The sequence below is a fragment of the Vanessa atalanta genome, chromosome 2 (genome assembly GCF_905147765.1).
Source record: "Vanessa atalanta chromosome 2, ilVanAtal1.2, whole genome shotgun sequence".
Taxonomy (NCBI): Eukaryota; Metazoa; Arthropoda; class Insecta; order Lepidoptera; family Nymphalidae; genus Vanessa; species Vanessa atalanta.
In genome coordinates, this window is record NC_061872.1 from 6,202,104 (window position 1) to 6,228,618 (window position 26,515).

General features: G+C 35.3%; 1 protein-coding gene across 7 annotated transcripts; it reads left to right on the forward strand.

Moving 5' to 3' along the window:
• The first annotated feature begins 2,066 nt into the window (after positions 1–2,066).
• On the forward strand, positions 2,067–26,345 carry LOC125075880 (protein ECT2). 7 transcript variants are annotated; one of them, XM_047687723.1, is made up of 21 exons: positions 2,067–2,340; positions 5,437–5,519; positions 7,630–7,837; positions 14,689–14,824; positions 15,344–15,556; positions 16,415–16,558; positions 17,982–19,493; positions 19,797–19,928; positions 20,011–20,296; positions 20,394–20,509; positions 20,602–20,729; positions 20,949–21,119; positions 21,217–21,332; positions 21,483–21,643; positions 21,766–21,906; positions 22,015–22,144; positions 22,259–22,413; positions 23,127–23,237; positions 23,887–23,982; positions 24,990–25,136; positions 25,214–26,345. In XM_047687723.1, the coding sequence occupies exons 2-21, from the start codon at positions 5,465–5,467 to the stop codon at positions 25,325–25,327; spliced, it is 4,272 nt and encodes a 1,423-aa protein (XP_047543679.1). In that variant the 5' UTR covers positions 2,067–2,340; positions 5,437–5,464; the 3' UTR covers positions 25,328–26,345. The 7 variants fall into 7 exon arrangements, with proteins under 7 accessions (XP_047543679.1, XP_047543670.1, XP_047543688.1 ...); XM_047687714.1 differs by lacking the exon at positions 5,437–5,519; XM_047687732.1 differs by lacking the exon at positions 5,437–5,519 and having other exon boundaries at positions 23,887–23,955.
• Positions 26,346–26,515: the final 170 nt, after the last annotated feature.

Below are 26,515 nucleotides of genomic sequence, written 5' to 3' on the forward strand. Positions count from 1 at the left end.
ATCGACAAAACCAAAGAGTATACAATAAAAATAAATATAACTATCTATATCTAGAACCAACAGTAAACCTATGATCTATTACCATAAATTTTCTTTGTTAACTTTAGTTACTCAATACTCTGTGCTCTACACCTTTATAATTTTGACATATTTTGTGCTCTGTGGTAGTGTACTACTCCGTTCTATCGTCTCTACAATATATTTCGGACACATAAAAAATACCTAATAATGCTGCGATACTTTACACTCTGATTTACTGATTTAAAAATAATAGTTAAAAGAAAATAATAATTAAGAGGAATAATTAATTTCTAATAACTGCTAAACAAGACGTTAAATCTATGATTTAAGTACATAAAAATGTATCTCCTTTATTGCGCCCCATTTCTAAATATGATAACTGATCCAGTGCGACTCAGCCGGTATTCTTCTAGTTTATTTCACATAATTATACATAAGCCATTATGTCCAAGGAGAAGGTATTAGGAGCCAGTTTGGACATAGCGTATCCTTCAATCACGTATGGAATAAAGCTCACCTTTCAAAGCTTCTTTCCTATGAGCTTCCCGGGCAATTATACTACTGGATCACTAGCTTTTCAGCAGATTTGAGCATCAAGGTTGTTATCGACGGTACATGGTCTAACTTAAAATTAATCAATTCTGGTGTTCCTACTTACCTTTTTCTTCTAAATATCAATGACTAAATGTAATTCAGCATTATTAACTGCTGTGCAGACGACATTACCGTAGACCTTATATACCAGCCACGCTAATATTTCCCGGAAACACGTCATCGAGAACTGGAACAAACATGTGTCTAAAATCGAATCATAGTTGACCCAGTTCTTAAACTAGAGCTGACCAACGCCAAAGAAACACATGCTAACTATTACCACCACTGGGTGGAGTTAGCTGCTAAAATATTACCACGTCTGGGTGAGAGTTCCCCAGCTCCAGCTTTCCACTTAGAGCAGCTCGAATTGTCCGAAGATCATGCATTTTTCCAAGCTGTTTGATCCTTTGGCTTTGCGCAGAGGTGTTGGATCCCTCTGCATCTTTTACCGCATTTTTCTGTTGAATTTCACGACATCGCGACAGAATTCCAAATCCCATCCACGCCACCACGTTGTCGGAAATCCACAATGGTGCGGCTTTTAACGCATTTTTTGCCTCACTCAATCACTCCATGGAACCAGCTTTAACCAGCCGTTATTACGAAACAAGATGACTTGAGAACCTTCAAGACAAGGGCTCCGCGTTTATTATAGGTCAACAATGCACCTGCAAATTTTCGGGTCTTGCAGGTGTGTGGCGGTGGTAGTCAATTTCCATCAGATGAACCAAGTGCTCGTTTGCCACCTTTGCCATGAAAAAAATATTAATGCGCCTTCTTTCAGAACAGCATAGACCATGTTCCTCGCTAAAGGTTCATTCATTCTTGTTTTCCAGCAGATTAAAACGAGATCCAGTATAACATTTTTAGTTACATCTTTATCCGTATTTTTATTTTTTTTGCTTAACAATACACAACAGTACCGTAATATCTGGTTTACTAAATAATACAAGATTCATGCCTTCAAATTTCTATAAATTTATTTATGTTACTAAAGATTTACAATTTATAAAATTTGTATTGTATGGACTCAGAAGTAATATTAAACTTATTTTTAAATTTTTTCCTCCATTTACAAATCGGTAAAATTATAAACATTTGTAAAAATATTAACTTACAAATTTTTATTAAGTAATAACTGTATATATGGCTTTTCTTGATATAAAAAATAGTAATAATAGTAATAGTACTTCACATAGAAACATTAAGCCAGGGTCTCACATTCGGTAATAACCAATGAAGATGTGGTGTCAACCATAAATTTACTAGCAATAACCAGTATTTTAAACTGTAATGTAAGCTGTTAGAATTAACAATAGTGAGCCTAAATTACGAAGCTATATATCAATCATTTAATTAAATAAATATTTGGACTAACGTGAAGTATTCACCTAATGCTACACAAGTATACCTGCATAATATAATTACTACATTATCTATGAATGCTTCATTCAACTTCATTTGTACTCGCTTCGTTTACGTCGTGTTATTGAAAATTTCAGAAATGTTATTAGATTGGACGGATCGTCGATTTTTACAAAAAAGACCTTGTGTTATATAAAGTGAAGTGAATCAATGTGTTTTGTTAGGTTTTGTAAATAGTTTTGTTATTAATGTTATGTGATTGATATAACGAATCGGTGGTTCGCAAGATGGACGAAATGTCTAAGGGCATGTCACAAGCAGGAAGCATCTCTTCAACTGACAAAAATCAGGAGAATGATGGTAATATTTCCATAACCATATATTTTTACAGGTGTTTAATATACTTACCACAATTTAACGAACTCATTTATTGTTAAAAAAAGAAATCAACCTGTGGTCAAAGTGTGATTAAATTTGCTTTCTGATACTGTATGTCAAGATTTAAAATTTCTATTAAACGGTAGAAATGAGAGATTAAATATTTTTGTTTTTTAGGTATTATAATAATAAAACATTCTTTTAGTACCTTTGTTTTCTAGTAATGATTAGAATTCTTATATTTATTTATTTCGAGTTATATAATATTTGTATATATCCAATTTATTAAAATTTTATGGAATATATCAATGAGACATTGTTAGAAAACTAAATTTTCAAAATAAAAACATTCCTTTGCGAATCGTTTCTAATTAATAGCTGTTACCTATTTAAATATATTCTTATAAATCTATATAAATAATAAATATATCTTCATTTTTGAAAGTGCATAAGACATTAAAAGTTTTATTAAAAACTTGTTTGGATTTTTCAAACTATTATCATATATTTTGTCGAGACTGTATTCTTATTATTTTAATTCTTATCCTAATACCTTACACTGTGGAGTATTATAAAGTATAAAAAAATAATTGTGACTCTTGAAATGTCTCATTGATCATAAACCAGAATCCTTTACTTGTTGGCTTATTCCACCTAGTTATTATTTACTAAGATAAAGAAATAAACATTCTTAAAGAAATAACAGATTATTAAAAAGTATTATATGCATCAATAAAATACATTTTTTCACTAATTTTGAAACAAGTCATTCCATTATGAATTTAACTCTATTGTTATAATGATTAGTCTGTAATTAGTTTTTATAATTCATTAAAATTAATAATCATATCATTATCAGTTTTGATGTGAATAAAAGTAGCAAAAGATGGTGCTGAATTTACAGTTTGCAAACTTACAATTTGTATGTGTGTAATGCAATATTTATTTTGGAACTTATGCAGATAGAGAATTTATATAGAACTTTTATTTTATAGTATTAAGAAAATCTCTTTGAATTCAATGGCTCTTTCTATTCTCATACCAAGTTATAAAAACAATCTGACCATCCATCCATCCATCCTCCTGTCCTTATCCCAATTTTACTTGGGGTCGGCGCAGCATGAAAAAAACAATCTGACCATTATGTATAATTATCATTATTATATTACCTTGTTGCATTGAAAAAGAGAGGAGATAAATGTTCTGTTTATATACTATAGTTTACAGACAACAATCCAACAAACAAAACAACAACTAAAAGAATGAGAGCATTGCTTTGTCAATTAGTTTTGAACTTTTTTTCAGTCTAGTTTCAAGTTTTAGTTCATCAAGAAATTATTTTAAAATCATTAGAACATTATATCAAACAGACCGACCAAGATTGCAGGTTAATGCAATAAAAAATTGACAGAGTTTGTCAAAAAATAAATATTGTGGTGGATTATCTAGGAGTATGTAATAGTCAGGGAGTAATGGAAGCAGATCCCATATAATACTATTGTTCTTCAGTCACTTCAAAGTCATTTTACATTACATTTCCATCATGCATCAAATAGTAACTTACATTATCATATAGAAAGTGATCAAAATATAAGACAGTGAATTAAAAGAAAAGAATACCATATTTGTATTTTAAACACAATGTTTTGTTTGTGAAACAGAATTTGCCCCCATTTTCTAATACTATTAAAACTATACATAGAAGATTTATATAGAAGTTATGATTTGTTGTGTAAATAGTTTATTATTTGAAATGTTTTCTTGCTATTTTACTATTATTTTGTATGAAGTTCATTGTTTTTTAATTTTTACCACCACCACAATTTGAGTTATTTTATAAGCCACATAAAAGCTCAGCCACTTATAAGCCAATATAAAAAAAAAAACCTTTAATTATTATGGTATTGATCCTACACGAATGTTAATATTTTAGCATTTTGACTAACTACAATTATAAGTATTACTAAATAATCAATTTTGCCTTAGGAAAAAATAAATGAAATCACAGAGTAAATGTCCAAGAAATATTTTTTACAGACCTCTGATGAAAAATAACTTAAAGTAACTCATATACAAAAACTAAGTAAATGGAATACTAAGACATGTTGCTGTATCATAGTCATTTAGTTTTTAATTTTGTTATTATATCAGTTATTTAAGAGGTATACATGATTTTCTACTATTGTAAAATTTAATTCCTTCTCTTTGCATAAATACCAACTTTACTACTGAGTCCACCAAGATTTGAAGTGCTATCATGAGTGTCTTTCGACACATGTTTGTCAAATCTTCTGATAAATTAAAGATAAATTCACCTGGAAAACAAGATGTACTACATATTTATAAAATATAATGTTTATCATTATATCAAGATCATAATATATGTAACATAGTAGATGGAAAGTAGTCAATTGTTGACTGATGAATAGTTCTCGTGTTTTAGTATAAACTGTATTTGGATTTTATACACATTGTGATGCTTGTTTGTACTACATTATCCAATTTTATGTGTATATTGGATGTGGTTGAGCAGCTTCAAGTCTATAAAAATTGATTGTTATTACATACATTTTTAACCATATTTTTTAAACATTTATGCCGTAATTATAAACTATCTTCAATAATCATAAAGTAAAAAAAGTATTATAAAGAATGATTTTTTTATATATTTTGTTGTGATAATGTATGAAGATACAACTCTTCTCTGTTTTTGCTTCAAACTAAAATTGGTATGCTAATTAATAATAATATTTTACAGATAAAAAAAAAACAACATCTAAAATCCCACTTCAAGACGATACTATTAAAATATTTTGCTTATGTGGTTCAAGGAGGTCAATGTTATTGTTTATTGTTCTTTTACACCCTAAACAATCCTTATTTTGTATTAATATTCAACTGTGACTGATAATGTGACTCTATCTTTTGGCTTGAGTTGGTTGTACATATTCAATTACATTGTATTTAGGCAGTGACAATATTGGTCCGGCGAAAGTTGTTTCGTATATCAATGCCTGACACTTTGGGGCTTTCAGACACCCTTTCATATATGATGATTGATACGCACAGCTTTTACAGATGGCGTAAAGCGTGGTTTGCGGCACGCATGCCAACCATGCTAGCGTTGGTAGAGCAACTGCGGTCATATCTCGGTGGAGGCTGTGAGTTCGCATGCATGAGTTGCATGTCGATTGCACCAAACCACCCATATAAAATCATAACGTTTACCTCATTTAATCGATTCTCTCAGTTTGTGGGCTTACTTCTGAGTACCTGTTACATTGCTTTAGGTATTTACACCTATCTTCACAAAGTATTCCGAGTGGAGCTGAAGGTCATTGTTATTCATATCAATCTTGATGAGACAAGCTATTGACCTAGAAGTTGTAGTTTTGTTGTGATAATATGTAAATAAGTTTCCTCTAGCTTTTTATTTATTTGTTTACTAATAATACGTTTCTATTTTTTATACGTGCCTAACATTGTTTTTTTTTAATAACGAATGTATAAGTAACCACTATATTATGGGTTAGTCGTTTAAATTAAAACATGGGACTTTAGTTTTGTTACATTTATAATATTCCAAATATAATTTATATACATTACTAGCTTATACTAGCGACTTCGTCGTCGCTGCAAACAAAACGCTAACAATACACGACAAAACTTTTATTTTTATTTAAATGACTATTATATTATTATTAGAAATACCTTAAAATGATCGCTAAGATTAAAACAAAGAAATACCGAAACTCGTCAAAGAAGTATGAATTTATTTGTATAGATAAAGCTATATTCACTAATTATTCCTCAATGGAATTGAGAAATTTGAAACAAAAGTTGTAGGTTTATAAAGTGTTTGGAGAAGTTTCACCTAGTACAATATTATGCCAAAAGAGCCGGGTGTTCCCTTTGCGGCGTACGCGTGAGTCAGCGACCCTGAACCGTTTATGTGACGCGGGAACACGTCCCGAAAGGTCGACAAACATTTATTTATGTTAGATTTTACAAAAGAAAGTATGATAACACTTTTTTTTATTAGGGAAACATTTAAGGTAGCAAAAAAGTGTTATTATAAAAAATAACTTTAAAATATTTCGACTTACTTCGTGTCCGACCACGCAGATGGTAAGGTTCCGTTATGGTAAAAATAAGAAATAATAATATTGGTTGAGTATATAAAAATTGCTGAAATATTTTTATTTGGATTGAGGGAGAGGAATAGGAAACTAAATTTAGAGGTTTCTTTCCAAAGTGGTAACTAAAAATGGACAAACATGTCTCAACGACTACTTAAAGACGTTTACGTCGTTGACATAAATAACTTAACTAGCCATAATAATTATGAACTTAGAAATCTAAAAAAAGCTTATAACTAGAGCTACCAACTTGTACATTCACTACACACTGTATATATATAATTATATGTAGCAAAAACTTTTACGACTAAGATTTATAAAATTATTGTCTTGTTCAACGTTTGACACCAATATACTTGACTGCTCTTTGACAAACATCGATACTGGTATAGTTTTTCTACTTTAAGTTGTAAAGCGTATAATAATCGACGTAGCAATTGTTATTGTAAACAAAAATATAATGTAATGTATACATTTATGTATGTATACGAATTGTTATTTAAATTTGAAATTCAATGTTAAAGGATCAAAGAAGTTACGGTACCTGGTTCTTTTCATTGTGATTTGTCGTAATCAGATAAATTGTGTTTATGTCTCACGACTTCCTCGAGCAAAATACTAAAATATATCCTTCTTTGGAATTTGAAGCGAAACTGTTCTATATTTAGATCAGCATTTGGACCGTCAGATCCTGCGGATGACGTTCACATTTGCGTCACCGGCGTAGACCTTCATTATTTTCGTAAAGATTAAAATACATTTTTGAATAGATAATAATTAAACAGAGTTATGACAAATATCATTGGCAATATATGAAAAATGTCGTAGTAAATGTTTGTGATAAAATTGACAGGTTCCCTACATGAATAGTAATTCTTAAATTTGCCTATATGTATATTTGTATTTTCATAATATAAATTAGGACCTAAAAACTATAAAATTAATATGTAATTGTAGTACATATAAATAATGACAATGATAAAAGAGTATGTGTTAATGGTAAAGAGTAATGATTTAATCGTTTCTAAAAATAGGCCTCTATTGAATATTCAAAATGTCTACCGTCTAACCGATAACTTCCGGTCATATTTAGGTAACCTGCAAGCCATGATGCCATATTGACTGTTTCCAGGCTCGACGACACCGTGTGTATACGTGAGCGAATCGTGCATCGAGTGCGAACGAGTACGCGCAGCGTGCGAGAGACTGGGTGCGCTGGCTACGGTGCGAGGGCCCGAATCCCTGCCTCCACCGCAGCAGCAGCCGGCGCCTCCCTCCTATCTAGTGACCGCACCATTTGAGGGAGAACTCTTCGATGCAGCACATAAAGCTAAATATAGGTAAGATCGGCGTTGTGTCAATCGGTATGCAATTATTCCTAACATATTAAAATATTTTAAACAATATAAAACTATTAAAAGCGCCTTTCGAAGGCGATGTATTACTATTAAGAATATAATATGATAATGGTGTCGAACGTGCAGCAGCAGGTATAGTTATTAAAAATAAAATTGTAATTTACAATTAAACTTATGTAATTGAATAAAATTCAAGCTAGTCAGTTAATGCGTGAGTTACGATTTTTATATTGGGCCATTAACATTTTGACGACTACGCTAAAACTGATCGTTATTTGCAATTAAAAAACATTGGCACACCGCGCAGCGGCTAACGATCTCCACTAAAGCTTTCATGCGCGTTATTATTTTCTAACATAGAGAGATTTGTTAATTTACCTTTGGTACTTCAAGTATTTTATTTGAATATTTGTATGTATAATATATTGTATATATAAAATTCTCAAGGTTTTCGCTCTTAAATACAAAAGTTAATTTTCATATTTAATCATTTCAAAATATTAAACAAAGCTAAGGCCAAGATTGCCAGTTTTAAACTTAGACAGATGAAAAATATAAAATTCACATTAAAATATTCAATGTTAATTTAACTTCAAAAAATTTTTTATCATATCGGACTGACCTGCATTTTTCTTTTTCAATAACTATATTTTCGTCTACAATAAAATTATATGTTGAGTTTGGCTGTTGATTTGAATACAGTTTCAGAAATTGGCATCAATATATACTCGTTTCCGTTTAACTGTCCAACTTCGGCTTCCGCTGGTAATCGTGACAATATATTTTGGCACTTCTTAACGTCGACTAATCATCGTACTACCTACTACTATATTATCATACTAATATTTTAAATGGAAGTGTTTTAATCATGTTAAAGTATTTATCGACGAATGCTCGATGTGTTTCGATAGCAGTGGATGCGTAGATATCACATTCACGATCATTTTTTAATTATTAGTACCCGGTCAAAATAAAACAAGACTCTTATCTGTAAATGTTTCTCCTTCAATTTAAACGTTGTATGTAGACCATTGTTCTACACGTGCAAAGCCGGGACGGGTAGCTAGTACATAACAAAATGATTGCAGTCTATAATATAATCAGATACTCAAATAAAATAGATAAAATAGAAATGACGCGTCGGATGTGCGCTACGATATCCGCCTTGTTTTTGCGGTAAATGTAAACGTAGAAATCCTTATAAGATATCATTTGTTTTTTTAAGCAATTGTATATTATGTCGATGTACTTTACATATTATGTATATTTGAAGTGTCATTCTCACATACTATAAAATTCGAAAACTCAAACACAACCGTCTCAGTAATACATCACTTGACTGCACCGAAATGATTATTGGTTTAGAGTCACTTGATACTGAGATAACCTTTACTATATTTACCTTTAATAGATTTTGAAATGAACAGCATAAAAATCCAACATATTTTTAATATGACTTGCTGCGACCTCTACACGAACAGAATAGTGTGACTTAACGAATTATTACCATTGCTCAAGGACTTTAAAACTCTCGATAACTATTTTAATCTACGGGCAATTGAAATCAATCATGCTACCGTTATATAGAATTTCAATAACGTTCTAATGTCTATATTATTCATACTTTACTGCTTTTTTATCTTTAATATGAGTGAATTTTACCATGTTTTCCATCTATTCAAGTATTAGCTGTACTTGCGGGGCTTTACCCGCTCGTAATTTATAAAACACAAGCTTTCAGCCCCCGTTTTAAACCCTTAGGGGTGCAGTTTCGTAAAATCTATCCTTAGCGGGGATGTCCCTATAAGGCACCTACCAGCCAAATTTCAAGTTTGTAGGTGTTATAGTTTCTAAGATTTCGTGATTAATTAGTGAGTGGTATTTCGCTTTTATACATATATATATTAGCTATTTTTTTTTAAATATAATAGTGAAATTACTTGTTTCTACAATAACAAAGAATAAGCCTATCACGAACCGCGATCGCCATCAGCCCACTAACCGTGAGACATGATATATCGTAAATTTAACTCTGGCGTAAATCAAAACGGCCGTATTTACTTTATTTCACGCATCGCAGAGGATGCTTTCATTGTTACAGTGTATAAACGGATACCAATTGATGAGATTAATTGTTTATTGTTTTATCGGCCGCCGTCGCGCCGCATGTTTGCTTGGCGAAATTTAATTTTGGATATCTACTTATTACTATTACCGGGAACGAAACTGACTCACGGTTTATTACATTTTGACAATACCATGAAATTTATGATCCCAAAATAATATTTCAATGTAAAAATAGATCATTATGAATTAATGTGACCGTGACTTCGGTCGCGTGGACGTGGGTATTGAGGTTGTTTTTTTGTTTATTTCCTATAACGTTTTTCTTTTCAAGGACAATGATATATTATATGTTTTTTAATCATTCCGCAACCTTTGAGTACGGATACAATTAATATATTCTTACATCGAACGTTCGCCTCTAATGTAACTATTACGGTGTTCTCACTTCCTCGTGTTCATCTTCCTCCACCACTATATATCATCGTCATCCATAAAACCGCAGTGGAGTAACGCAGTGGAATAAGTCCTCAACGTTCACCTTCTTTTATCTTGAATAGGTCAAAATGTGCACCAGGCCTAGACTTTGGCAAAATTGCCTCAAGCGAATATCAGTGGTATTGAATTTTATTATAATATTTCGATTACCTCTTTACTCTAATTGCTTTTCTGTTAAGGAAATCTGTAGATTCCCAGAGTATGCAAGTAGCCAGTGCTTAAATACTCCTGTGCCTGGAACGTAAATAATGGAAAGCCGTTGTTCCTTTTTCTGGTTGGGTCGGATCGCCGACCCATCGGATTATGAATATGAGAGTTCACTTGCGTTGCATGTATCGCTGTATGTGCACTGTTACAGGCCCTGCGCACATGGGTAGTGTCCCTTGTCTATGGCGAGATGACATACTTTAGTGCTATTTTTTAAATTATATAAAGCTTGTATTACAAAAAATAGGAACTAATTAAAATTTCACATTTATTCTTAAATAAAATTTGTCTTCCCTGAGTTTTATTACGTCTATTTAAAATCACAAGTTCGGGTGCCTCTATTATGAATTGTACTTGTTAAACCTCTACCAACATTCAAAGGTGACGTAAGTGTTATTTATATAAAGACCAGAAATGAACATTTTATTTGACACTATGTTTTGTTAACGCGTTATCGAAATTGCGAAATTCATTAAAATGATTTGTGTGTCGTAATACTAAGTTTAGTTTATTATTTTAGCTTTGGTAAGCTAATGATAACAACCTCGTGTTGGTATTAACTTAAAGCGGATTGAATCGGTCCATAAAATTAAACATTCAACGTGACTGTTGGCGCCACGACATGCAAGAACAATTTAATAGTCAACCTCACCCTGAATATTATGCCGGGGTTATTACACGCTCACAGAACCTTCCACTAATAAAAAATGGTAATCTTGTGAGTGTAATTCACGGAACGATGTAAATAAAGGTGCGGGTAGGTGTAAGCGAGCTGCGCCGACGCTCGGCGTAGCACGAGGGTCGCCCTTGCGGCCGCGCGACGCTCCTTGCTATTTTCGGCCTTACATTCCTCGCGGCTGTTTTTCAATCTAACGTGAAACGCATAACGCGCGTGCCGCTTGCGCTTTGTTGCGGTATAAATTTACACAGTTAGTTATTTTGTCGTGATCATTTTGGAAAACTATATCAGTGCAAGCAATGTTTGTGTAGTATGTATGGTGTGAATGATAAATATATACATTCGCAATGATACACCTCAGTGCCAATGAATGTAACCGATGTGTCACCAGTGTGTGGAACCCACGCCGGACTAGTATCTGATTGTATTAGTATTGAAGTGTCAATAATTAAAACGTACACTTAAAATGGGACCGACGCGGCTGCCATCGACACCTGAAGAAGAAGAACCACCTCAGCATATTTTATCTGAACCTAAAACACCAGATAATATATATTTGCAATATGAAATGTAAGCATGGCAACCGGGTAATGCTTCTCGATTGGTCCTTAAAATAATGTACTGATAGAACGATATTAATAAGTATTGACTTCAAATAACATTTTGTTGGGTCCGTTACTATTAAATACCCTAAAGTTTAAAAGTATTATAAGTTAATCTAATTTTGAAAATTGTAAATTAAGTGCTTAAAATAAATGCACCGGTAAAGGAATAATTAAATTTCATGTTATCCTGATATGAAAATAAATTTGCAACACGCATGTTTTTATATATTTTTACTACTGTTTCATAATTCGATAAACACATATGAGATACAGCGCCATCGTAAGTTATTGTTTTAATTTAACATTACATCAAAAGTCCCAGTCATATATTTGAATATAATTATAAGTTTTAAATATAATTCCAATTTATTATAGCGCAGTTTGTAATATGTTGATCCTTTATTTTCAACTAGCTTTAGCAGCCGTTTTTGCGTGATCCATTAACTAACATCCTCATTTACGAACCCTTATATTCATAAAATTAGTAGGATAACTTATTCAAATAAGATAATAAAATTAATCAATTGGGGAACTCTATAGCTTAGTTTTTTACGCTCTCGTTTATTACTATTATGCTCATCTAACATAATAATAAACTCAATAGTTAACCCAATTTAAACTCGACGATTGCTTACACTACAGAGTCCGTGGAATCGGAATTTAACTCGTCAGTACTATTTCTATCGTTCATAGCCGCAACGCTAGTATCCTGTCCGTGACGTTGTAATGCGTGCATCGCGTCGCTTGCGCGCCACGAGACGCCAGTCTGTCGCTCGCAATAACATTAACAATTTCAACAATCTTGTCTTCTCGGTTCTTATGAGTTAACCCGCGGGTCTTCGCACTAGCTTAATCAGCCTAGCCATGGCCCTTTACAGGGTACAGAAGGCATAATTATTAGAGCTTTGTCCCCTGTAGTCATGTATGCCTCAATCATGTCGCTTTCTTTATAAGCTTACTTTTCGACTCGTAAGATTCCAGACATTCAAAGTTTAATCGCGAAGTTTTGTGGGTCTCAAAATATTGCATTCGTATTTTTTTCTCTCGCCTTCTGGCACAGCGCGACTCCTCCGTCGGCTCTACCCCAAGGCCGTCTAATATCCTACAAAATGAAATGCAAAAAGTAGTGTTTGGGGACTAGTGCTGACTCGTTGATCGTTATTTGAAAATCCCTTAAACATATTAGATTTAAAAGTTTCGCATTTAATTTTTATTTACAGAATTTTGTTTATTCCTTGTACCAATGTTATGAGAATCACATTTTCTTATAAAAACATTAATATTTTTCCGTACATACAAAACATTACAGAATATATATTGAGAAACAACAGTTAATATCTTAATTTCTTTAAATTTATACCTTAATGATTCCTTGGCTCCTAGGTTATAGATTGCGCGAATAGCCCTCTTCTGCAGCACAAATATAGTATGGATAGCGGCTGCGTTACCCCAAATCATAATACCGTAGGACATTATACTGTGAAAGTAACTGAAATAAACTAGGCGAGCCGTATCAACATCGGTAAATAATCTAATTTTTTTGACCGCCAATGCCGCAGAACTCAGTCTACCCACCAATTCGTTTATACGAGGGAGCCACTGTAACTTGGCATCAAGAGTAAGACCAAGAAATTCAGTTGTTTCAAATGGATCCATCGTTTCCCCATTGATAAGTACATCGGGTTTTACATTTTGCACGTTTGGTGTGCTAAATTTTACAATTTTAGTTTTTGTATTATTCAGCCTAAGATTATTTACGCTAAACCAGTGTACTATATCAGACATAGCATTGTTTACATGGTCATACTGTACCTGTTTCCTATTAATTTTAAAAACCAAAGAGTAAATCAGCAAACAATACTATATCATGTTTGTTCCCAACAACAAAGGGCAAAATAAGGCAAACAGACAAGCATAAGGGCTTAATATTAGTGTATTTATCTAAATACAAAAAATAATTCTGCAAATCAAGCCAACGTTTTAAAATTAATATATATATTGTGATTGTAATAGTTACAATAAATTCCTCAATTTTAATTTACAGCTGCATGTATATGGAGATTGGATAGTAAGTTATAAAGTGATTCCTACGTGAGATGTTTCACCGATATGTACCTACCATATGTAGCAACGAATATTGTTATGTTAATGGAAGTTATTTATTTGCCTTATGTTTCATTCTTCCGGTTATAATGATAGTCGGAAATCCTCATTTCAAACAAATAAATGTTTAACATATGTTTATGTTATTAATATGTAACGGTATCTATTCTGGAACTCAATCACAATACTGGTCACAAGTGGTTCTCTGTAATCGAGCGAGGATGATTAATGTGAAGGAATTTATGAAAACGTTTTAGTCTGCACATTCCGTATGACTTATTGCTTTTATTGATGTACATAATTATGATTGAATCGTAGCTACAGATGTGATCAAATAACTATACAACTGTTTATGCACTTTTATTATTTTTTATTGCCTTATATTTTGGTCTGTTCATATGTTTTATTATTTTAAACCGTTTTCATGAAAATCTTTAAATATAACTTGTTATTAGTAGAGTTTATAAGATATATTACCTTGTTATTGAAATATTTTTTTCTTTTAACACGTCTAAAATTGAGGATTGAGTATTTTCTAGAATAGAAACATTGAAATTACAAAAAGCTTTTGAAAAGTTAATTTCATTTAGCTCATCAAGATTGATAAAAATAATGGTTGTAAAACTTTACTTGTAAGTATTCTAATATGGAATTTAAGTTTTCGTTATTGACGTCAGGGTGCTGGGGCCCACAGCAGTGCTGCAGCTGGCGGAGCGCGAGGAGCCGCCGCCAGCGAACGCACGACCTCTGTACTCGCTGGCGATGCGCGGCGCAGTCATATGCTTCTCAGGATTCCGAAAAAAGGATGAGCTCGTACGTGTTTTATGTGAATAAAAATTAAATAAAAAGATATATATTCGAATCACTAGGCGAGTAAAGCTGAATAAACAACTATGACATTCAGTTGAGGCGGTATCATTGGTCGACATATTTAGTAACTAATGGTATTCATTATATTTTCGCAAAAAAATACGTTTTATTATCGGAACATTCTAAGTAAAATTACATAATGATACTTATAAGTAAGTAAGTAGAATACTGTTGTAAAGATCTAAGGATTTAATGGTCAAGACTTGTCTGTAGTGCATAATGCAGCAGAAGTATAAGCAAATCGCATGGAATATGTAATTCTAAGGGTTATTTATCTTTACTCCTTCTTCGATTGGAATAGTAAATCGACCAAATTCTAAATATGTTCTGTAAACCTTATATTATATGTCTATATCTCCTATTGCCAATCGTGTGTAAATGACTTGAATGAATCAATTAAGACTATAATAGCTGTATTATTTATTATTTTTAACTATAATATTTAATTTGATCCACCGACAGACGTACCTGATAACACTGATCCACTATATGGGTGGGTCGATCCGTAAAGACATGTCGAGTAAAGTGACGCATCTGATCGCGGCGGCGGCCACGGGTGACAAGTACCGATACGCATCGGGCTTCGGCCTGCCGGTGCTGGCGCGCTCCTGGGTCGACGCCTGCTGGGAGCGTCGGGACGACCCCGCGTGCCTTGCGACTGACGATGCTATGATTGTAAGTATTGTACACGAAGTATATTTTCAAAAATTAGCTCGAATGAGATTACGCACCACTTTGTTTTATACAGTGTCGATGTGTGAGAAGTTTTTATGTAAATTAATTAAAGCTTAACTATATATATATACACTACACTGTACATACTATATATACTATAATACTACATTTAATACATTCAATTTAAATGCATGTATCACATAAAACGTTGGGGACTTGTTTTATTTCTATACCAAATAGATGCGGGTAGACATGAATAACAGAGATAAAATCTATGGAGTCATTCGGTGTGATTGACAAACCGGAGGTCATCTCACAATAGAAGTATTTTTTACCTGATGAATTAAAAAAATACCAAGTTTCATTTAACAATCAATTCAGAAAAGCAATTTTCCATCTATTTATTATAGTAACTAAATGTAGTACATTAGCTAAATTGTAAACTACTTATATGTTTAAAAAAAAGGTTACGGTGTATTTTTTTGTATATTTTAATTGAATAGTTTTGTACGTTTTCTGTTGATTTTAATCTACTAATATCATAAGTGGGAAATTGTTTAATTGTTTTCATTTTTAAATAGAGTAATGTTGTAGATGAAATTATTGTAGTCAGGACGAATTTCTATACATTACATAACATTATTGAGGTATTACAATACATGCAAATTAATAAATGATTGAAAAAAAATGTTGAAGTGCATAATGCACGGTAGGTGCATGGTTCCATACTGAATTATTAGAAGGGTCTTGAATATCCTAATTCAATAAATAGACATTAGTAACATCCTTATTTTTCACCCGTTTGAAATCGAGATGGGTTAGTAAGACATAGTTTAAAATTAAATTTTGTTCTTACAGAAGGAGCACAAGCTGAAGGTGTTCGCGGGGGCGCGCGTGTGCTTCGTCGGGTTCCCGGAGGACGAGACGCAGCACATGGCGGAGGTGCTCGCCAGCAACGGCGGCGCCACCTGCGCGCTGGACGACGCCGACTGCACGCACGTCGTGAGTACACGCTGCACTACTACGACACCTTTACACACACATTTTTGTTTACATACAAATTCAACAAAATACGGCTAGTATTTCTACCCTTCAGCGGTTTCAGATCTGTTAATAAATTGGTTGTTGATAATTTAAAATTTTACCCATCATTGTGCTCTGGTTATTAATTTATTTATTTCAATAAAAACTTTATTGGCTTTACTTATTTACGTATATTTAATCGATATAATAAAATATTAATGTAAATCATATTCATTACAAATAAATTTAAAAGATAATTTATTAATATAACTGTTCGTATAGAACCTAGATCTTATTAAAAAAAAGATAGCACTTTATTATATAGCATAATTAATTATACTAGGTTCAATGTAGGCGACCATTAACATACTATAAGTGATATATAGAAATAGTGATGAACGAAGCCACCAATACTCAATTCACTGATGATTTTGTTTATACGAATGTTAATCGCAGAACGTTTACCTCCAAATTCTTAACATGCCAATTTATTTATACACTATATGGCACATTAGACACTAATTTTAGCATTATGAAATCAGCATGCACGTAGTACCGTTGGGAACACGAATACTATTAGCTTATGGTTAGTTACATTGTAGACACTCCGATTACGGGTAGTGGTAGTTACCTTGTTATTTTATGCTTTCTATTCTTCTTACATCAGCACAGTATTGAGGCAATATCTCAAGTGTCAATTGTTTGTCAAAACAATTGACGTGAGCCAGGAACGATTTTATTAACAAAATAACACGTTAACGTGAGATACAGACGTTGAAGAGCGATTCAGTTCAATATAATTATTCACTGTGATCGTACAAATACCTATCAATGATACAATTGGGCAAAGCAGTAGTACCACGAGTAGGCACTTCCTTCCCGCACGGCGAAGTCAACCCATTGTCTGTTTAAATGTTGTCTTCCATTAGTTGTTGCAACACGGGGCTTCTGTCACTGCCTTACTTCTAACGATCCAATAGCTACCTCAATTCAAAGCTTATTTATAATTACATACATTTCACTCATAACATTAGTGTACGGTATTGCACTGTTTGTATACATCTGTCATTTCACAGTTACTGTTTGAAATTTTCATTTGCTTTCTGTTCATCTAATAACCTTGAATTTTGCTTTGATGAATGCTTGTGGGTAATCCTTGTACATTTAACTCTAAACCCACAATCATAATCTTATTTAGACTATGAAATTTAAATAAACGCTATGATTAAACGTTCGCAGCGAAATGAAGTTTATACTTTTTTATTACTTTTAATCGATTTAGAATTACTCGCTTATCTGTGTCTAACTTTTTCTATCACAATAGTAATAAAATCGTTGTGCATGTTTGTATTTGGAATGGCTTCATTACATCATTGCGTGGTGTGTTTCACACATGTTTCAGGTAATGGCCAATGGGGAGACTTTCGGTCGTTCGCTTATCCTATCACCCCATCTCAACACTCCCAATACTTCAACCAAACCCCTCCGATCTACACCGAATCGATCCCAAACCACTCCCAAGAGCTCTCTCTACCGTAGGCTATCGGCTCGCCTTTCGGGCCGTCGCGCTAGTCCAAACAAACAAACCAACCAAACAAACGATGAAACACTACAAGATGACAGAGAAGAATGCTTGAAATTAGCAAGGGACAGTATTAGAAATAGATTAAGCAATGATAAAGAAAAGTCTCAGTCTGAAGATATCAGTATTATTAATATAGGCAAATCATTTATAGACGATATGTGTTCCGATGTTTATGACACAAGTAACTCATCTAATGCTGAAACGCGGAAATATAAAGGTAGCAATAAAGAAAACAAATATCTGTCGCAAATTATTCACGGTGGAGGCAGAAATAATAGTAAAGAAAAGCGAGAAGTTTTTAGAAATAAGTCTTTGAATGTATTTAATATAGTCGATTGTTTGGCGGAGGCGGGATCTCTGCATTCTTCTCTAACGAAGAGCTTATGTGAATTAGACCCAAAAGATGATCCTGGTTTTCTGTTGCCCGTTTCAGCGGTAAACAAAGATTTACAACATTCTAATACTACAATATCTTCTGGTAAAAAAAGAAGTCGTAATTCTACGGAATCTAATTTCCAAATCAGTACAATAGATAGCAATAACTTATCTCCTGATAAATCAGAAGATGTTAATTGGAAGTCTATTAAAAGACTTAAAATTAAAGACTCGTTTAAATTTAAAAACAAACCTACTATTTTTAAAAGAACCAAAAAAGAATCCGTTTCTAAAACTTCGGGTGATATCACTGTTGAAGCCTTAACTCCAGAGAATGTAAAGCCTACGGACCCAGCGGGAGAATTTGTAGCTTCGACTTCCTCGCCGATTAGAGAATACGACAACACATCTATTTCGTCCATGAATATCAGTAAGCAATCCGGATTCTTCGATATATCTTTTGCATCTATTCGAAGTTCGAAAACTGTAAAATCAGCATCGAAATTAAGAAGAAGTGTTAAATCATTTACTGCTTCATTTAGAAGCGAACGAAAAAAGAAATATGAAAAGAGAGCTGAACGCAATACAGTCCAGGTAGACGCCAATCATCTACCTTCAGAATTGAAAAATATGTCAACGCCAAAGAGAGACCTCGATGATATGAATTTCGATATATCCCCGGTCCAAGTGGACACTGTGGACAGCACCGACATGAGGACACCGGTCAGAGAAGATGGAGATGTTGACGAGTTGGACGATTCGGTAATATTTAAGACACCTCAAAGCGTTTGGCTCCGCGCCCACCGGCACTCTATCTGCGGTGGGGCGGAGCGCGGCGGCCCCGCCCCCCGTCCCGCCCCCGTCCCCTCGCCGCGCCGCGCCGAGCTGCGCGCCTCGCCGCCTCCCACCCGCGACGCCCGTGCCTTGTCGCAATGCCATGGACTATCGCTACCGGTACTAACCCCATTTAATTACAGTTCAATACTAAATATTAGATTAAGCTTGTCATGCCAAAGACCTTTTAAATGTTCGTCGCCAAATTCGAGATAGGTTCATACATGAAAATCCTTCGCTGTTATGCTTGCATGTTACGTCGAATGTGTAGGTGCTTATAGAGCGTGCACAAGGAGGTGTGAGTTATTCATATCGTTTATATCATTATTTTACATTTAAACTGACCATATGGTTATATTGTAATTATTATAAATGTATAATCTTATTTTGTATCGGTTTTATTATCGAACCTCTATAATTCAGGTGGTAGACGAGCACAATACAGTGGTGGCACCGGAGTGCTCGCTGCGAGTCCACGTCGTCAAGGCGGAATGGTTTTGGGCTTCGGTCCAAAATGAGGAAGCGCAGGATGAAAGAGAGTACCTTTTTAAAGACGTAAGTATCAAATTCAAAGACTAAAGTGAACTGATTTCTATCCGCGAATTATGACGCTCTCAAAATATATTAATTTTGGGAGGTATGTAAAAATGGAGTGAGCCGAATGCCAAATCCGCCACAGTATTTGGAGGAGGTGTCGAGGCGGTCGTCGGTGGGCGGTGCGTGCGGCGCGGGCGCGGAGGAGGGCGCGGGCGCGGCGGGCGGCACGCCGGCGGCGCTGCAGCGGCTCCGCAAGCGCAAGCTGCGGGGCGGCGACTCGACGCTATACAAACGCCGCTCGTCGGTGGGCGACGCCGTGCTGCTCAGCCTGTCCGGAAATTTGCTCGACTGCACTCCCTCGCCGGACGGCAAGCAGCTCCTAGAAGGTGAATTATCACACGAGGAACGATGATATCGCGTATCGATGGTATCGCGTTGTTGTCGTTTCGACTTATTGTGAGGAATGTTTTTTTTAATTTATAGAGTCCGAAGTACCTGATAATGTGGTGCGAAAATTAATGTCACCGCGACAGCAAGTTTTCATGGAACTACTTCAGACAGAATCGAATTATGTTGGAATATTACACACCATTGTAAATGTAAGGATGAAATGTAGCCAAATCGTTATAAATATAACTTGCGTGTAGTCCTGTACTTGTAAAGTGTATTAACATTTGTAATCGTTTTGTAGATGTTTAAACAACCGCTGGAAGAAATGGCCGAAGAGGACACTAGTAATGGCAAAAATCAGGCTTTGCTCAATAACACAGAACTCAAAATTATTTTTGGCAATTTACCGCCTATTTATGAATTACACCAGTGAGTCTATATATAAATTTTAATCTTATCTTTAATATAAACATCATATAGACTTTAAAATTATAAATTTAACTTAATTTCTTAGTTTTTTATTTAATATAAGTAACCTGAAAAACACGTTGCACTTGTTTCAGAACACAAGCTATATAACTCCCTACTGCATTACTACAAGTTAAGAGAAATATATGATGCAAAGTACATTACTAATATTATTTTCAGACGGATGCTGGAAGAGCTTCACTACGCACAGGCGCATTGGAGCGAGGAGGTGAGCATCGGGCGGCTCGTGCTCAAGTACACGCCCGACATGGTGAAGGCCTACCCGCCCTTCGTTAACTTCTTCGAGAACACCAAGGAGATGCTGCAACAATGCGACCGTGAGAACCCAAGGTACGTAGTGAAGTAGAAATGTTGCTTTTTAAAAGTTTCTGACAAACTTAATCAAGTTATCTGAGATTTTTCGAATACATTGAAATTTTTTTTTTAGATTTCATGCATTCCTGAAAATTTGTCAAACGAAACCCGAATGTGGGCGACAAAGCTTGCAGGAATTGTTAATAAGACCAGTGCAGCGATTACCCAGTATAAGTCTGTTATTGGATGGTAAGTTCTTATATAACTTATATGCTTCAACAGCTATTTTAAAATATTTCTTCACGACTTAATTTTATTACGAAAAATATTTAAAAGAATCTTGTGAAGCATATTCCATATAAATTAACTTCGAACTGATGAACGTCGCTCTCATCGCAGATATTCTGAAGCACACGCACAAGAGCAACCCCGACCACGCGGCGCTGGTGTCGGCGCTGGCCGGCCTGCGCGAGGTCATGTCGCACATCAACGAGGACAAGCGCAAGACCGAGGGGCAGCTGCAGATGTTCGACATTTACAACGACATCGACCAGTGTCCGGTGAGGAAATTCTACACATCTAACTATATTTTTTTTCTTTGATTCGTATCAGGATATTATGATGACCCTAGTTAGAACGGCTTTTTACTATTTAAAATATCAAAGATATTGATCGATTGCAGGCCCATCTCGTCTCATCGCATAGATCGTTCGTATCCCGCTGTGAAGTGGTCGAGTTGTCGAAGGAACTCTCTGGGCGAGGAGACCATCTTGTTTTGTTTCTTTTCACGGATACGATGGAAGTATGCAAGAAAAGATCCAAGGTGAACTTTGTTTTTGCTTGTGCTTAGTATTTAGAATAAAATACTTTTTTTTTACTTTATTATATTAAAATAAGGCTGAATTTAGAATTACATAAAATCTACTCGTAGGCTTTCAATAGTAAAAGTCCTACAAATGGCACGGGCACGATGCGCATCGGCTCCAGCAAGCCGTACCGACACATCTCCCTCATGCCGCTCAGCACCGTCAAACGCGTCGTCGATATACGGGAAGCGGAAGGTAACTATAAAGCTTATGTTATGTTGCTTTTATGCTGTTACAATTTTTGTTCTGATTGAAGCGTAAGATTAATAATGAAGCGTAAGCGTACATTAATAGACGATATGTTGTCAGATTGTCACAACGTGTTCGCGCTCATGTGTCGGAGTAACCAGGAGCTGAAGGAGAAATTATACTCGTTCATGATAACTGATGAAACCGTCGACAAATCACATTTCCTACGACAGCTGTGCAGGCAGATGGCCAATACTGTCTGTAAAGCTGATGCCGTTAGTATAATTTTTAAAATCCACTCGTCATATTTACTTTGTTAATCATTGTGCATTATATGAATGGGACGAAACTGTCAAAATATATCCGAAATGACAATTCTCGAACGAAGGAGAATTATCAAATAATTTTATGAACAGTAATTGTCCTAGTTATCAATAGTCGCCAAAGCCGAAAGGGTGGTGGTATTCTAGCGGATTACGTATGTACGTTCAACTGCAGGAATTGTACTTTTTTCTATTTTTTCATAGCATAAGTGAGCGGACCGGCAAATGGGCAACCTGATGGTCATCACTGTCCATAGACATTATTGCCTCAGAAAATTTTAACCATTCCTTCATCGCAATGGTGCACTCACCTTAGGAACTGAGTTGTTATGTCCTTTGTGTCTGTAATTACACTGGCTTACTCACCCAACAAACCGAAACACAACATTCACCAATACTAAGTATTACTGCTTGACCAATGTGGCGATGGTAAAATTGCCAGAATGTTACTGCTCTTTTTACTCATCAATCAAATCTTCTAACAATATTCTTATTATTAAATTAAAAACCAACTTTGTTCCAAAAGGTACGTCCCATTCGTGCTTTGATTATACCTAATTACGATTACTAGAAGGGCTATAAAATCATCTTTATAGCTTATTTTATAAAAATAACAAAGTTCTGATCTAAAAACGCAAAATTAAAAATTTCATATCTATAAACAGGACAAATTTCTGGCATGCCTCGAGTCGCATCAGCTCGATATCGACACCAGCGATCTTGCACTGAGTACTCTCTCTAAAGTGTCTAAGTTCGCCGCTCGCACCAGAATTAAGGTACGCAATTAAAAAATTTTATACGTTAACGCAAGATTTCAATAATATGTATATTATGTTAAGGCTTTTCTTTTATTTTGTAAAATTATATTAAATTCGAGTTACTTCTTCGTGTTTAACATGTATCACGAGATATGTAGTCATACTTTTTAATTTTAATAAGAAGTGCTATCAGCATGATTGGATTTATTGTAACTTAAGTTTGGATTTAAAGTAACAATAATAACAGTCTCGGTAAGTCGTAGTAATATATTGGTATAACATGTTCAGTAACTAAGGCATGAAAATCAATTTCGGAAATCCAAGTATCGTAATACTGTTGTATATTGCATTAAGTTTCATTTTATACGTTCCGCTTAATTTTGATTGATTTGATTTTTATTTGTCTACTTTAACACTCATTGCACAATCTTGAGACATATTTTCATATTCGTTACTCGTGTATCTCTAAATTGTCATCAGAAATCGTCGAGCTCAGGATATAGTCTCCTTATAATGTATATTTTTTAATCATCTCAAATAATGTTACTTAAATAAATTCGCCTCAGTCGCGTGCCAGTTAAATGAAAGTAAAATAGATGTATAAATAAGATGTCGCAACTAGAACACGATATCTGGGTGTCGGCCGCTGTAGCGCGCTCTGTTGTAGCTGGAGGCGCTGGCGGGGCTGGGCGGCTGGCTGCGCGCCGACCCGGGCGCCGTCCTGCTAGACACATGGGTATTGCGCGCTCACTTACTCGCACAGGTCTGACGCCACACCTCGCGACACACCCCGCGACACACCTCGCGACACACCTCGCGCACGCTGCTCCCTGAGTCCTCGCTGTACCTGATTGTTGATCATTTTCTACTATTTGTTTAACGCCATTTGAGAGCTAGCGGTTTTTTTCTTGCTTACCACCTTTAACGCATCAGTGTGAATTCTTTGATCGAGCTTTTTAAACAAAGCAGAAAATGTGACATCAATTATTTATTGGCAGGAATCAGCGTGTACGCATCCGGTATATTTCAATGCTTATTAAAACGCATCGCGTCATATCTTAAATGATTGTTTCTCACATTTCAAATTACGAAATCATTAAAATTAACGCTTTGCTAGACATCATTTGTGATTAACTGTTTGTGAGCGTGCCATACCTGAGGTTTTCGGGCTATCTATTATTTTGATATTTCATGTCATTTATGTGTTAGTACTTTAGGGATTTGGGGTCACTCACAGATTAACAAGCCGATCATATTTTTGTCATCTTCATATAAAAATATTTATGAAATATATCTAAATACTGGTCGCATAATATTTATACAGTTGTAGTACTTAATGTGTATCGTTTTGATTTTATGCATTGAATAAATTTACAATGTACAATAAATGAATAATATTAATATTTTAAGGTACATATATTAAGGTACATTTTTTTTTTATTTTGTGTAAATTGGCAATTTATTTGGTGTGATGTTTGCTTCAACTACGATTAAGTACTGGTGGGTGGTCTGTTACATATCTTTGGTAATTATCTTTTATTAGTGTGTAGTACATTTAAATTTTTGAAGAGAATTATAAATGTAATTTTCGTAGGTACTCTTTCTGATATAGTACGAAGTATGTTTTTCCAAAAAAGATTTTATTTTATATTGAAATAATTGTGAACTTTTATGCTCAAAAAATTAACAAATAAACAACAACACCTAAATTGATCCAGGAAATTTAATATAATGTATTACATTCTAAAAACCGAAGTTGAATGTTCGCAGGTCGGGCGCGCGCTCTCCTTCAATAAGACGCCCTCGAAGCTGAAGCGGGCGATGTCATCCATGATCTCACCGTTCGGGTCCACCTCCAACCTGACGCCCGCCTCGCAGCTCGCGCAGATGAGACTCGCCAGTTGTAATAATATAAACGTACGTCGCCTCCGTCGGTCGGTCGGTCGGTGCGAAGGTCGAATCGTCCTAATATACTAAAGCTCGATGTCTCGCAGGAGATGGGCGCGAGTGGCGGCGGCGAGGGCGGCTCGGTGCTGGTGGCGCCGCTGTCGGTGCAGCCCACGCGCAAGGCGGGCGCGGGCGCCGCGGCCGCGCTGCGCCGCTTCTGACGCCGCTCGCAGCGCTCCGTGTGACGCGAGCCGCGGCCCGGCGGCTGTCCTCCTGCGTCGTCGAGACGCTCGTGATTTGACTTTCGAGTTCGACGACCGGCGTCGTCGTCGTCGTCGCTCCGCCGTCGATTCTTAATAATTCTAGTGACCCAGTGCCGAGGACGATCGGACGTAGGGAAGTGGCAAGTGAATGTAATTTATTTGTTGCGAGTACTTTTCGGGCTCGGCCCGTCGAGTGAAGCCGTTGGAATCGGAAGTGCCTTGTAGTATTGAAAGGATCGAAACGATCCGTGTGGGGTCGGAAGTCGACCGATAGTATTATTTCGAATTGGAAAGTGAGAACGAAGGAGCTTCGACTGTTGAAGGCGGATTGTAAATTAGATTTATACTAATCGATGTGACGGAAATTGCGTGATCGTCGATCGCGTGATTTGTGGAATCGAGTTGCGCAACTATAAACCAAATGAAAGTCGAATAAAATTAAGTCAATAAGTTTCATATTTTTTTATAGTTGGGTCCTATCTCCACTATTGGCAGTTAAATCGTGTAGCTAGTTTTGGGATCTGTGTAATATCTTGAATTATTTAAATCGGATATTTAAAATCTTGTGTCACATAGTAATATTGATATTATTGAATAGTCTTGAGTAATATGTACATATTGTGATATTTTAATTTAATCGTGAAATAGACAGTCGTAGGCTAGAGTAGTGTTGTACTGGTAACCTACCATTTCCGTCTGCTAAATATTTTAAACGTTCCTAATATTTGCCTTGTCGCTTGTGGACGTTTAATCCATCAAACATTCATTCATCCACGAACATCGGCGACCGACGGTCGCTTGTGTTCTCGCGTGCGTGTTTTCTGCTTTTTATTTTCATTAATTTTTCACGAAAAAGCTCAAAAGCTTATGACACGCACCGACTTTCATATCATGTGTACGCATGTTAATGCATTGTACAAAGTTCTATATTTATAAATATTTTAAATGATTGAAAGAATAAAGGTTTATTTTCAATCACAGGCTTTTTAATTTAACACGACCTCATAGCGATAGCACATCTACTTGGCGCGGCGCAGGAAGGCGTAGGCGTTGGCGGCGGCGCGCGCGGCGGGCGCCAGCGCCGCGGCCAGCAGCGGCGCCGCGCCCGCCCACAGCAGCGGCGCCGGCATCTCCGCGCTCCACAGC

Bases quoted from the DNA above. Each gene is read 5' to 3' on its own strand.
- LOC125075880 (XM_047687714.1), top strand. From the start codon at position 2,268: ATGGACGAAATGTCTAAGGGCATGTCACAAGCAGGAAGCATCTCTTCA. The intron at 14,825-15,343 runs GTACGTGTTTTA...ATCCACCGACAG, and splicing joins TCCGAAAAAAGGATGAGCTC to ACGTACCTGATAACACTGAT. The intron at 19,929-20,010 runs GTAAGTATCAAA...TAATTTTGGGAG, and splicing joins GAGAGTACCTTTTTAAAGAC to GTATGTAAAAATGGAGTGAG.